The sequence below is a fragment of the Hyla sarda genome, chromosome 5, assembly GCF_029499605.1.
Source record: "Hyla sarda isolate aHylSar1 chromosome 5, aHylSar1.hap1, whole genome shotgun sequence".
Taxonomy (NCBI): domain Eukaryota; kingdom Metazoa; phylum Chordata; class Amphibia; order Anura; family Hylidae; genus Hyla; species Hyla sarda.
This window is the reverse complement of record NC_079193.1, coordinates 254,276,443-254,291,078: the sequence shown is the minus strand read 5'-3', so window position 1 is coordinate 254,291,078 and position 14,636 is coordinate 254,276,443. Positions and strand designations below refer to the sequence as shown.

The following is a 14,636-nucleotide window of genomic DNA, read 5'->3' as shown; positions in this document are numbered from 1 at the left end:
CACATGCGATCGTCGCTATTCATGAAGAAAAAAAAGTTGCATCTCCATTTAAAAGTCGCATGTGTATTCCAGGTCCAACCTGGCTTACAGAAATCATACGTCTGCAGAAAAGGAAATTGACACCCACTTTAGCAACTGTTCTGGTTCTGCATCATGAAACAAAGCTGCTACATTAATGTTAATTATAGAAAAAATTATAATTATATAACTTATAACTATTAATTTTAAGGTTGAAAATACACACTGCACACCTTGATAATTTTAGGACACGTAGTGCTAAAATAGAATAAGGCACAAAATAATTGTGTAAGAATTTTTATAGACTATGCAAATAACCCATATGTGGCACTAAAAAAAACCAAACATCCATAGTAATACAGCTTCATGTACATTTTGGGGTGGGTAACGTACAGAGATGGTTTTTGTTTTTTTGTGGCTTCACTATTGTTTTTGTGCCTGTTGGTGCTGCGCTGTCTTTCTAACTGACGTAAACTCCGGCCTCAGCAACGTGAGACTCCGCCCACCAACATCACAAAATGCGGGCTCAAAATTAAAACAAAAAAGCCTCCAGAGTACGGATATTAATGGTGTGGCATAGTATGTTTTTAATATTTTTAAATTTCTGAGGAGGGTGGATGGGTTGTTGCGGAATAGTTGGAGTGCAGCAATTTAGTGCCAGGAAGGCCAGTCAGGGTGTCACCCAATGAGTTACGCCCCCCTCCCCGTCACTCTCTAGCAAGGGGTTGATAAAGAACTTCGGCTATTGACATAAGGGAAAACCTTTCTGCTTTAAAAAATGCTTTTGTAAGTGATAAATAGGTCGCATGTAAGCAAAAGTTTTAAAAAATTGTCATATAAAAGCCATATGTTTGATAAGAATGATAAGTCTCCTTCAATTTCATTATTTTCTGCCAAACAAAAAGACAGGCAGATGTGTATTATTACTACCTAATATTTAAGGGTACGTTTTACATTGAGGTCTATAAAGTTCTTGTGCTGTTACATTCATTGTAGATGACTTTAAACACATTGGAGATTTCTTTTGGTGACATGTCCCTCGAATACCAACTGCAGTCCAAGTTTACAGCTCATGGAACCTCTGGTGAAGACGTTCATTTAAAAAGAAGCTAAAAGTTTCCATTTGCTCACAGTTGAATGAGACTATCATTGTCTGTAAGCAGCATTTTCCGTCTGGGAAGAGGCTGACCATAGGGTTCTTCAATAGGAATACTGACTGGAACTTTGGCAAAATGTCTGACCCATGACTACTACTTTAACTTATGTATCTCTATTTGTGAAAACCCTTATGATGACAACAAATCCTCTTATTATACATGGTTTAAAGGGGTTTTCTAAATTACACAGTCTCTTGTACAAAGGTCCACCAAAAAACTTATTGTAGGCATTTCCCTTTCTTGGAACTCCAGTAACCAACTGAAATATGGAGACCCCCCCCCCCCACAGCAGGTGATCAGTTCCCGTTTTACAATGTTCTTTTTCAATCACACAGAACTGTCTGTGTAACAAATGGACCTATACAGACAGAAACCCTTCAATCTGGCTGACCGATCAGGGTCCTGAATGGCAGACCCGTTTTGGCTCATAACACTCTAAGGGTCTATTCACACATACAGTATCCTGTGCATATTTGAAACAACTTCAAATTCTGTGCATCAGTTGTTTCACACTTTTTTGTTATGTCTATAATTCCACGTGTTCATTTGTAGTTTTGATACCTTCAGTGTGAATCTACAATTTTCACAGTCATGAAAATAAAGAAAACTCTGAATGAGAAGGTGTGTCCAAACTTTTGGTCTGTACTGTACATGACATGATGACCACTTCCGGATCACCGGAAAAAAAGCTGTGTGAAAAATGCAGGTAAACGTGCAGGTAGCAAAAAATGCCGATTGCAATGAAATAATAAGAACAAAGAAAGAATAAAAAAAAAAAAAAAAAAACATGCAAGTTAAAATAATCAATATAACTAGACTGCCAGTAAAAACAAAATGTGAGAGACAATCATATATATATATATATATATATATATATATATATATATATATATATATATATATATAAAATAAAAATGTATGGATCAATGAGACCGCTAATAGCTGAATAGTTCATGATGGCAGAGGGTCTCAGGAGTAACACTTGATGCGATCAACAATTATTGACACATCTGAATGACCTGTCAAAAGTTGTTTTTATTGACAGTAACGCTTTAGTGTTACATTGCCTCTCTAGGTGCTGAGTAGCAGTTTTCTCCAAAAGATAAAGCAACCCTTGTTTACATATAAAACAAAACAAAAAAACTCTAGTGAATGAGATGGTTAGCAGAAAGAAGGCATACAATGTCAAGTAGGAGTATCCACTGTCCTCCTTTTCTTTAGCGTAGGTCCTGACATGCGGGAGTGCTTCTAGATGATGCAATCAGAGGGAACTTTCACTACAAGCATGTGTCAATGTCAAATATTTGTGAGGAAAAAGAAAAGACAATGGAGAAAGATCCCCTACTACACCCCCATCAGCCGTGACTCTCATCACCATGATTCCTCTAGCACAGGGCTGTCAAACTTGCCAGTGTTATAATGAGCAAGCAATAATGTGGCTTTGTTATAGGAATATATCACTACAAAAAGGGGATTTAGTATGTACCGGCCACGGCACAGAATGACTGAAGGACATACTGAGATAATTGATGGCAAGTTAGCATTAATCCCAACTTTGATTGTGGAAGGGAATGAATAAAGGTCACAGCCAAGCAGGCCAGTGACTGAAGGTGGCGTTCCACAACACATTCCTTCATGTGACACAGCTTTATTCATTTGTCATGTCTAGTTAGTGGGCAGCGTCTGATTCCGTAAAGTCTAACATGGAACATGTTTACAGTAAGGAAGCCGACCCCGTACCCAAACACACAGATGACTATCCTACCTTATACAAGGCATATGCTGTGAGTACATTCCCGCTCTCAGAATTCTTCAGAATGTTCACTATACTTTCAGGCAGTCCAATGAACTCCAGGAAAGGAACGACATTTATTCCTCTGTAAAAAATAAAAGAAAAAAAAGAAAAAAGCAAATAAGAATATATCAATTCCAAAAATGTATGAAAAGATGAATAATGGCCTAAAGCTTATCTAAGCTTACACACTATGTGACACAGTAGTTTCAAATGTCATGCCTCTGTATACCTTGCACTTTAAACACTGTTCAGTATCATAATACGGCCAAAGAATCAGAGGCTAACAGACACTGAATCGTGTAGAAGTGCATTAGTTATGGACATTGTGCGCCCTCTTCTGGATATCAAGGTGTATAGCGGGCTAGTAGGCCATGAAACCTCATGTAAATTTGATCAGCAACACTTACTAGATATTATTTTAGAAGAATGGGATCATACACTATGCCAGTGTTTCCCAACCAGTGTGCCTCCAGCTGTTGCAAAACTACAACGACCCAGCATGCTGGGAGTTGTAGTTTTGCAACAGCTGGAGGCACACTGGTTGGGCAACAATGCAAATGTTGCAAACTATGCAAATGCAAAATAACGCTTGAGAGATGCACGCTGGTGGAGATCAGTAGAATTAGTGGTGGGATTTTTTTCCGGTCTGAAAAAAGAAAATTTTCAGAACACGAGTTCTTAAATTTGAAGCCCAACACATACCAATCCTATGATTTAGGGTATGTTCACACTACGTAATTCCCACAGAATTCCGCAAACGGAATTATGCGCTGAGAACATAAACATCAGTGTGAATGGGTTTCCGCGAGACCCGTTCACACTGCGGAATTTCAGCGGCGGACAATTCCGCTGCTGAAATTGTTGCGCGCAAAGAAAGAACATGTTCATTCTTTGTGCGGAAGTCTGCGAACACTGCATAGCCATCAATGGTGACGGCGCAGTGCAGCGCGGTCCTACCGCCGAAGTACCGCCAGAATGGAATCTCCGCTCATGGAATTCTGCAAGCGGCGATCCTGTTCACAATCCGTAGTGTGAACATTCCCTAAAAGGGAACAGTCATCATTCCATGTCAGCCCTCAGTGTGTCCTCTGGTTGTCTCTGCCTGACCGGCCAAGATTGTCCGCTCTCTCCCTATACCCAAACATGAAAAGATGTATTAGTCAAGGGAGATGGGGTTGGGAGAAGCCACTGAGGACTACCAGGATGATTCCTAGTTCGAGCAGCATGAAAGTAATGATGGGTTCTCCTTAAAGGGGAATTCCGGGCAAAAACATTTTATCCCCTATCCAAAGGATAGGGGATAAGATGTCTGATCGTGGGGAGTCCCAGCGGGAGCTGCGTCTAAAGTTTCGGAAACCTCCGGGATTCCGGGACTGGGGGCGTGACGTCATGCCACGCCCCCTGCATTCACGTCTATGGGAGGGGGCGTGATGGCCGTCATGCCCCCTCCCATAGACATGAATGGAGCGGGCATTGCGTGACGTTGAGTCCCCAGTTCCGGAAACCCGGAGGTTTCCGAAACTGGAGACGCAGCTCCCGCATAGAATGCAGGTGCTGCAGGGAGATTGCGGGGGGTCCCAGCGGCGGGCCCCCCATGATCAGACATCTTATGCCCTTATCTTTTAGATAGGGGATAAAATGTTTCTGCCCGGAATACCCCTTTAAGTAGTTATCTGGATACTAAAACATGTAGAAAGCGCTGTAAAAGTTACAGTCTGGCATTCACTCCGTCTCCATTTATCTCACACCTCTTATTGTTTAAACAATACTTTCGTAGTAGTAGTAGTATTTATGGTCAAGGCCTTCTGTGCGAGTAGAACGTATACCTACCTAACTAAGCTTGACTGACACGAGCGGATGTATCCCTACTACTGACGCATACATCTAAGGGAGCAAGAGACAAACACCTACCTCACTTATTCTGCGGCTATAGGTGTGCCTGTGCCGCCGCCGAGGGTACACATTAAGGGGGCAAAACACTAACATTCTTAGGGAAGAAGTGTAGTATTTATGCTTACTGAAATGAGGCAACTGTCCCACGTCCATTGCTCACACATGACAGCCACCAGAACCGTACCCGTGTAACTGGGAAAACCTTTGCCGAACCTTCGGCTTCCAGAAGCCACAACCACTCCTAAATAAGGTGCATAACCACCACGTCACTCTTGCCAACAGATTCCGCTCTCACTAATTGATACCTACCACAATAACCTGACATGCTTATCCCAGGACGAAAGGGCAAAAACCAACGAACCGAAGGAAACAATTAGGACAAGTTACATGAAAGGACTGTAGTTAAACAATACCGATAAACAGAAACTCAACAAGCAGTCTATGATAAGAAATGACCTGCATAACGACCGATGAGTTAACGTATAATGTAACGATACCATAACCAATGTATAGAACGTGCCCGCAACAACAATTATGCAGTGCACTCCACCTGCTGACACAAAGGCAACAGGTGCACTACCGCCTATAAATCGAAGTACCATTACTTGAAACTATTCAGTAGTAACAACAGATCAACGTGACCATCTACGAAGAGGAGAGTCGCCACAAGTACCTATTTCTGGTAACACTATCGTGCTGCATCGTTATCAGCAACTGTATAAGTGACGTTTCACACCCGCAATGAGACAAGCACAAGATGTATACATCCGCCTAGGTGTAGTCGTGCTATTGCTCTGATGTCGTGTCAGTAGCAATAGCTGAGCAGTGTACCCCACCTGTAAACGTGACAGGGATAACAGGTATACAACCAGCTATGTTTAGTGATACTATTGCTCTGATGACTTGTCAGCAACAATAGCTGAGCAGTGTATCCCATCTGCAAACGTGACAGATGTAACGGGTATACAACCGCCTATGTGTAGTGATACTATTGCTCTGAAGTCGTGTCAGCAGCAACAGCCAATCAGTGAAAGCCACCTGAAAACGTGACAGGCGTAATAGGTATACCACTGCCTATGTGTGACATTCTACCATGAAGATATAGTATATGTGTAGTCCCAAAAAATACCTCGTGAGAAAACTCTGATAAACATGTATAGTCCCCAAACACCATAGTAATGCCTATGAATGACCATACTACAGTAACTCATGCGTGGAAACAACGCCACAACAATTAACTGAAACATCTATGGACCTATGAATGTTATATTACCACGCCCCCTAAGCACTTCACACACAACGTAAAACACAAGTGTCTACCTCGTAACACCCTTACTAGTGGGAACCGCCTGGATGACACTTGGGTAGAACATCTTACAGAACCATCAGCATATGATACCATATGACAACATCAGCGCATAAGATCCTATGGCGACCACAACATAATAACGTATAGAAAGCAACGTACGACTCCACCTGAAAACCTCAGCGTAAAATAACGCATGAAACATCAGCGTACACCGTATTGGACCATGAACGGGCAACACATAGCACCGTGTTCAATGCTATGATAATATGCGAAAATAACGTAGGTGCAAGTAACCATGTTATGACAACAAGACTTGTAACACCCGCCTAAATATAATTACCATAGGCTCTTATGTTAACAACAGTATGAAAACATAAGGCCAGTTATACTATAGCCCGACAAGCGTATTGTACCGTATGGAAACCTACAAGTGAGTTGACCTAAATAGAAACTGATCGTGTTAAAACGTATGGAACAAGTGCGTGTTGTACCGTGTGGACACATGAGCGTTTTAATACCGTATGGAAACATAAGCGAGCACTACGTATGGAACACAAGCGTAACAAGAGTGTGCCCTGCCCAATGGAACCTGAGTGTAATACTTTAAGGAAACACAAACGTGTTAATCGTTCGGAAACCTAAGTGTGTCACCCATGAAAATACGAACGTGTTACCCCGCACAGAAACTAAGCCTGTAAACTGCATGAAAAAATACAAGCATATATACCGTAAGGCAAAATACCAGCGTGCCCAACATATAGCAACCACCGGTGCGCATGCTGTATGGAACACACAGTCATGCACGCCGTATGAACCCAGTGTGCACACCTGTGGCAACCACCGTCCCGTACACTGCATAGTAAATACACGCGTGAATACTATATGGTGAATACCAGTGAGTATACAGTATAGTAAATACCAGCGTGTATACTGTATGAAAAAATACCAACGTGTATCCCGTATGGAAATTCCGCACGTGTAAACTGTATGGAAAATACAACGTAAATACTGTATAGAAAATACAAGAGTGCCACGCATTGAGGGAAATACCAGCGCGTATACCGTACGGAAAATACCAGCGTGTACACCGTATGGGAAATACAAGCATGCATACCGTAATGGAAAAAGCAAGCGTGTACACCGCAAGGGAAATAAACGCGTGCACACCGCAAGGGAAACACACTCGTGTACCTGTAAAGGAAACACGCGTGCATACCATAAGGGAAACACAAGCGCGTACCCGCAAAGGAAACACAAGCGTGTATACCGCAAGGGAAACACAAGCGCGCACACCGCAAGGGAAACACAAGCGCACACACCGCAAGGGAAACCCAAGCGCGCATACCGCAAGGGAAACACAAGCGTGCATACCGCAAGGGACATACAAGCGTGCACACCGCAAGGGACATACAAGCGTGCACACCGCAAGGGACATACAAGCGTGCATACCATAAAGGTATATACAAGTGCGTATACTGTAAAACATAAAGTGTGCAAGCTGTATCAAAACATCAGCGTGTGTACTGTATGGAGAATACAAGCGTGTATACTGAAGCGTGGATACTGTATGAAACTACATGCGTGTACGCTGCATGAAATACAGGCGCGTACGTTATATGAAAAATACCAGCACGTATACTGTATGCGAATACAAGCGCGTATACTGTATGAAACTACAAACGTGTACACTGTATGAAAATACAAGCATGCATGCTGTATGAAAAATACGAGCGTGTATACCGCACGGAAATACAAGCGTGTGTACTGCATGAAAAAACAAACGTGTATCCTGTATGAAAATACTAGCGTGTACACCATATGGAAAATATAAGCGTGCACACTATATGAAAATATGAGCGTGTACATTATAAGAAAAATACAAACGTGTAAATTATATGAAAAATACAACAGTGTATACTGTATGAAAATACCAGCATCCATACTGCATGAAAATACAAGTTTGTATACTGTATGAAATACAAGCGTATACACTGTTTGGAACATGCGAGAGTGTATCCTGTATGAAAAATACAAGCGTGTATACTGAATGAAAATACAAGCGTGTATACTGAATGAAAATACAAGCGTGTATAGTGTAAGAAAATACAAATTGTACCCTGTATGAAATACAAGCGTATATATTGTATGGAACATAAAAGCGTGTAACCTGTATGAACCCCAAACGTGTATCCTGTATTAAAATATAAGCGTGTATACTGAATAAACATACAAGCGTGTATACTGAACCCCAAACGTGTATCCTGTATTAAAATATAAGCGTGTATACTGAATAAACATACAAGCGTGTATACTGTATAAAAAATACGGGCGTGTATACCGTATGGAAATATAAGCGTGTACACCGTATGAAAATACAAGCGTGTGTACTGTATGAAAATACAAACGTGTATCCTGTATGAAAATACTAGCATGTACACTATATGAAAAATATAAGCGTGTACAGTATATGAAAATACGAGCGTGTATACTATATGAAAAATACAAGCGTGTAAACTATATGAAAAATACAAGCGTGTATACTGTATGAAATACCAGCGTATATACTGTATGAAAATACCAGTGTTATACTGTAAGCCTGTAAACTACATGAAAAATACCAGCGTGTAAGCTGTATGAAATCTTAGCGTGTATACTGTATAAAAAATAGAAGCGAGTATACGATATGAAAATACTAGCGTGTAATAAGCGTGCAACTGTATGAGAAAGAAGCATATATTGTGTGCGAAGACAGGCGTGTATACTGCTTGACAATATCAGCGTATATACCTTATAGAAAAAACAATCATGTGTAACATGAGCGTGTCGTATCTAACTGAAAACCAAGGATATACAGTTGCGGAAAACGTTAGCCGCATCACTAAGTGTATGACACTATATCGAACTGCACATGCCAATTTAAAACAACCAATCCCAGTGATGTGAGCGGAGCTGTCAGAACCCCTGTATACCAGCCCAAATGCGAGGTCCGGTGGCAAGTGCCGGCTGTGGCCGAAGGGTGAACCCGCCCCACAATTAGCATAACCTCACCTGTTCCTGCAAGTTGCTCCCACATCTACCCCAATTGCCAGGCAACATATATCTGATATACCCAGCGATGACATGTTTGCAGCGCTGCAGGTACCCACCCGCGTATCTTTTCGCCGTGTGACAGCACCATGAGACCGCGGGTGAATATCCAGCAGCTGTTTCCGGGCAATGCATCGTGCCTAGCGGTCCAGCCACAGCGGAAATGGTTCGGAGAGGGCCGAATCTTATCACCAACCTAGACCACCGCCTGTACCAACCGTAAGTACGCTCTGCAGCGCTGCAGTCCCCCGCTTATCTGCCGTCCATGCCGCTCGCTCTCCTGCCAAAGCCTCCGTGGCTTCCCGGGCCCCGAACATCTGGCAGGAAACCTCAAACCAATGTAACGTCCGCACAAAGTAACGTCCAACGTGCCCCTAACACTACGGGGGCGAATATATATCACCCAGGCCCCGCCCATAAATCCAGGCTGTATCCAGCCTTTTACGTATGCATTAAAGGGTACTCCACTGGAAAACTTTTTTTTTTTTTTTTTATCAACTTGTGCCAGAAAGTTAAACAGATTTGTAAATTACTTCTATTTAAAAATCTTAATCCTTCCAGTATGCATCAGCTGCTGTATGATCCAAAGGAAGTGCTTTTCTTTTTGAATTTCCATTCTGTCTGACCACAGTGCTCTCTGCTGACACCTCTGTGCATTTTAGGAACTGTCCAGAGTAGGAGCAAATCCCCATAGAAATCCTCTCCTGCTCTGGACAGTTCTTGACATGGACAGACGTGTCAGCAGAGAGCACTGTGGTCAGACAGAAAGGAAATTCAAAAAGAAAAGAACTTCCTGTTGATTATACAGCTGCTGATAAGTACTGGAAGGATTAAGATTTTTAAATAGATGTAATTTACAAATCTGTTTAACTTTCTTGCACCAGATGATTTAATACATTTTAAATACCCTGTTGTTAGAAACATAGTGTGATTCAGTCAAAACACAACGCAATTCACTGTCAGGGTAAAAGACCTGATACTTTAATAGCCCGGGACACATAATGCAAAGGAGGACTCTAAGTTTAGACTGACATTTGCGATCAGTAGCAGCTAGAAAGGGCAATAATGCCAGCTGGTTGTGGGGTAACTAAAACAAACACTTGTACAATAATATGCGCTGATGTCAAGTGCTGAGCTTTCCAGCTGTAGACTGGCTATGTGGGAGCAAAGCGTACGGCTGACGTGTGGTCCGCACAGGAAATTGTATTCCAAAACAGAAACAGATGTGGAAAACACCACAGAGCTACAAATCTTAACTGGAACAGACATAAACAATATCCAAAATGTTACATTAAGTCACTTTCAATGAAACAACATAACTGGAAAGTACAGACAGCCACATATGTAGATTAAAGCTCACTTCAGTGTTTAGTCTCAGATCCACAATGAGTAAGAATAACATATGATGCTATCTCACGGTAAGAGTACAGCCACGCATGCTGCAGATTTTTCACAGCAGTAAATCTGCTGCACTTTCACATCAAATCGTGAAGATTTTGGTGCAGACTTTAATTGTAGATATTAGAATAAAAAAAAAAATAAAATAAAGCATTAAAGGGGTACTGCACCCTTAGGCATCTTATCCCTATCCATAAGATAGGGGATAAGATGTCTGATCGCGGGAGCCCGCCACTGGGGATCGCCACGATCTCTGCTGCAGCACCCCCAGACATCCGGTGCACTGATGACTGGTGATGCGGGGCCGAGGCTCGTGACGTCATGGCCACACCCCGTCAATGCAAGTCTATGGTCCCATAGACTTGCATTGACGGGGTGTGGCCGTGACGTCACGAGCCTCCGGTGCTGCACCCGACGCTCTAAACGAACGCGGCAGGCCTCCGCGATCAGACATCTTATCCCCTATTCTTTAGATAGGGATAAGTAGAGATGAGCGAACTTACAGTAAATTCGATTCGTCACGAACTTCTTGGCTCGGCAGCTGATGACTTATCCTGCATAAATTAGTTCAGCGTTCAGGCGCTCCCGTGGGCTGGAAAAGGTGGATACAGTCCTAGGAGACTCTTTCCTAGGACTGTATCCACCTTTTCCAGCCCACCGGAGCACCTGAAAGCTGAACTAATTCATGCAGGATAAGTCATCAACTGCCGAGCCGAGAAGTTCGTGACGAATCGAATTTACTGTAAGTTCGCTCATCTCTAGGGATAAGATGTCTAGTTGCAGATTCATCTAATGTTCACAGTAAAATCTGCAAAACTTGGGTTTATTGTAAACTGTATCTTCCCCATTGAAGTAAATTAGGAAAATCTGCAATAAATCTGCAGTTGATCCAAAATTTAACTTGACATGCTGCAGATTTTGTGCAGTTTTTTTTTTTTTTTTTGGGACACAAACAGCAAATACACTGAAGTGCTCCTATCCCTAGCCTATGGTTACACAAAAAAAAAAAAAAATGTATGACCCTGATCAACAGTTGAACTACAAAAGGAACATATTGTGGGGAGTAAATAAAGACTGTAAAGCAAACTGTCTGGCTTTGCCCATAACAACCAATCACAGCTAAGCTTTTGTATTTTAACAAGCTCTGGTTGGTTGGTTGGCTGCTTGCTTGCTATGGGCAAAACCAGAGAGTTTTGGTTTAAACAGTATATTTATTTCCCCCATTGAGTTGATACAATCGTCTAGACTTCAGTTGTCAATCAATAGTTAAAAATCAATCAGTAATGCCACATGTATCTGTGTGCTTCTGTATCTAGGTACTTGTGTTATATACTTGTTATGTCTCACACACAATTTCCATTGATAATTTGTGTGTGATTTTGTTGTCAGCACATTCAACTACCGTATATAAAGACAAAAGTATATACGCTTAGTTCATTCAGATTTTGGATGTGTTATCTTAGTGTTCCCTTTATTTTTTTTGAGCAGTGTATATTAGGTGCATGTCCGGAAAGAGAACACAATGGGGGGGGGGGGGGGGGTATTTATCAAAAGGTGCTGTTTTTTCCCATCTAAAATTGTCTCTCAAAAAGTTGTAGTCTAAATATGTGCGACTTTTGCTTTAGAGGATTTTTAGAACATGATGCATTCTAGTCTATTTTAGATAGCAAAGCATTGGTGCTGAATTTATCAATAGCCACTTTTCGGAGAAAAGTCGCATTGGCCGAAAGTACGCTGAAATGTCAGACCATGCTGGAGCAGGCTTAAATACAGTCTGAACCGTAGATTCCGAAGTCTGTGCGCAAAATTTATCAAAAAGCCGTGCGCCTTTTGATAAATTAGGCACGTAACAGACCGGCCTTACGGTTGGTCTATATTGATACGGGAAATAGAAAGCTTTGATAAATCCCCCCCAGGATTTAAAAAACATTCTCCCTTTAAGATTGCCTGAACAACCAGCCATTAGTGTGGCCCCTGGTGTCTTCTGCCTGCCTTGATCAGTCAATATCCCCCTATATCCAAACAAGAAAAGGTTCTCTTTTAGGTGATAAGTATATAATCAGGAGGTCAACCCCTGGGACATGTACATATGAGAACAGGGTTTGCTTGTCTCCTGAGGTAACACCACTTTATTCACTCTTGATGTGACTGCCAAAGATATTTTGGGCATCTTTGGCAATGGAACCTATGTAAATGTAGAGTGATTCAGTCCATAGCAACCAGATTGCTTCCTTCATTTTTTTTAGAGGCCTCTTTATTTAAAAAAAATATATAAAAATTAATTAATAAAAAAGTGAAAGAAGGAATCTGATTGGCTGCTATGGGCACCACCCTTCCACTTCACAAGTTTTAATAAATCTCCCCCAATGTACCCAGAAATTTGCTGCTGGCCTAAACAATTTTTATTACCAATTGAAAAATCTTTGCGCACATTAACAACACTCCACCTCTGGTTGCTTGTGTCGGCCTTGGCGATGTTACAGAGCTGGACGCAGCAAATGGGGCGCAGCTAAAAACAGGCACCCCATTCATTTGAAGATCATGTGAAACAGGCATTTCATACTAAGTGGAAAGTGATTACATGCTTATATTGTGGTGCTTTAGACAAAAAACTTTGTGGAACAATCCCTCTAAATAAAGCTTAGTCACTATAATTTGTCTTCACAACTTTCCTTTTTAAACAGGAGAGAAACCCTATCTAGCGGTGTCTATTAAAACCTCTCTTCATTTTCAGTCTAATTCTACTGATAAACAAAACGATGACAGATTTACCAAACTGTGCAAGAGAAACACTGTGATAGTTCAATAACAACCAATCCCAGCTCCGCTTTCACTTTACCAGAGCTCATTAAAGGAGATATCCAGTGGTAAAAAACTTATCCCCTATCCTAAGGATAGGGGATACGTTTCAGATAGAGGGGGGTCCAACTGCTGGGGCCCCCGGCGATCTCCTGTAGGGGGCCACCGACAGCCCGCAGGAAGGGGACGTGTTGACCACCGCACGAAGCGGCGGCTGACACGCTCTCTCAATACAACTGTATGGCAGAGCCAGAGAGCTGCCTTCGGCAATCTCTGGCTCTGCCATAGAGTTGTATTGAGGGGGCGTGTCGGCCGCCACTTCGTGCGGGGGTCAACACACCCTATTTGGCCAGTACGTACAGGAGATCGCAGGGGGCCCCAGCGGTCAGACCCCCCGCTATCTGAAACGAAGGATAGGGGATACGTTTTTCACCACTGGACTACCCCTTTAAGATAGGAAACCTGAGCTGTGATTGGTTGTTATGGGAAAGCCACAGTTTTTCTCTCACACAGTTTGATAAATCTGAGCCCCAGGGTCCAATATTTCTAATCACTGATTGGTTATTTGTCAGTAAGGTGAGAAAGGGATGTTATTTTTTTTTTCATTGTCTCCCTCTTCCAATGGATATTACAAAGGGTTAGTTCACCAGAAAGCCCCTTTAATCATATAATAAAATATTCTAAACTGTAACCACACAAAAGACCATATAGTGATGTGAATGGGACCAGCTCTAAGATTGTATATTTTACATGATGATACATTATAACAGTTCAAAGTTGCATGGTTGATGGGTACATTATAGGAAATCCTTAGCTTGTAGAAGTATGAGGTAAAAGTTACGCTCTGTGTGCAAACATCAAACAATTGTAACCGGATAAAAAGTGAAATTAAACAAAAACAGGCCTCATATCAATATTGTCTAAAACTGGCCATACACATGCTGAGCAATGTCTGTCCAAATGCCACCATAAATTTTTCATTGTAAATGTCTGATAGATTTGCGTCCCAGATCTCTAGAATGAGGGCTCCCTGGCCTAGTTGGCTGGGTCTTCAAAAACAGCTAAGTGGCCGGTTTTACACCATTTAAGAAACTCCTATAATCAATGGTACTTTGTAATGTCACCTTTCATGTTACCATAAATTGTACAGAGCAACAAAAATTTTTTGTAAAAATAGTTT

General features: G+C 41.8%; 1 protein-coding gene across 3 annotated transcripts in view; it reads right to left on the bottom strand.

Annotated features, from left to right (window-relative positions):
* FAM210A (family with sequence similarity 210 member A) overlaps positions 1–14,636 on the bottom strand; it is a 68,811-nt gene that overhangs the window by 21,767 nt on the left and 32,408 nt on the right. For all 3 annotated transcript variants that reach the window (XM_056521500.1, XM_056521502.1, XM_056521501.1), the window contains exon 4: positions 2,941–3,052. In XM_056521500.1, the coding sequence (XP_056377475.1) occupies positions 2,941–3,052 (112 nt within the window). The remainder of the gene's footprint in view (positions 1–2,940; positions 3,053–14,636) is intronic.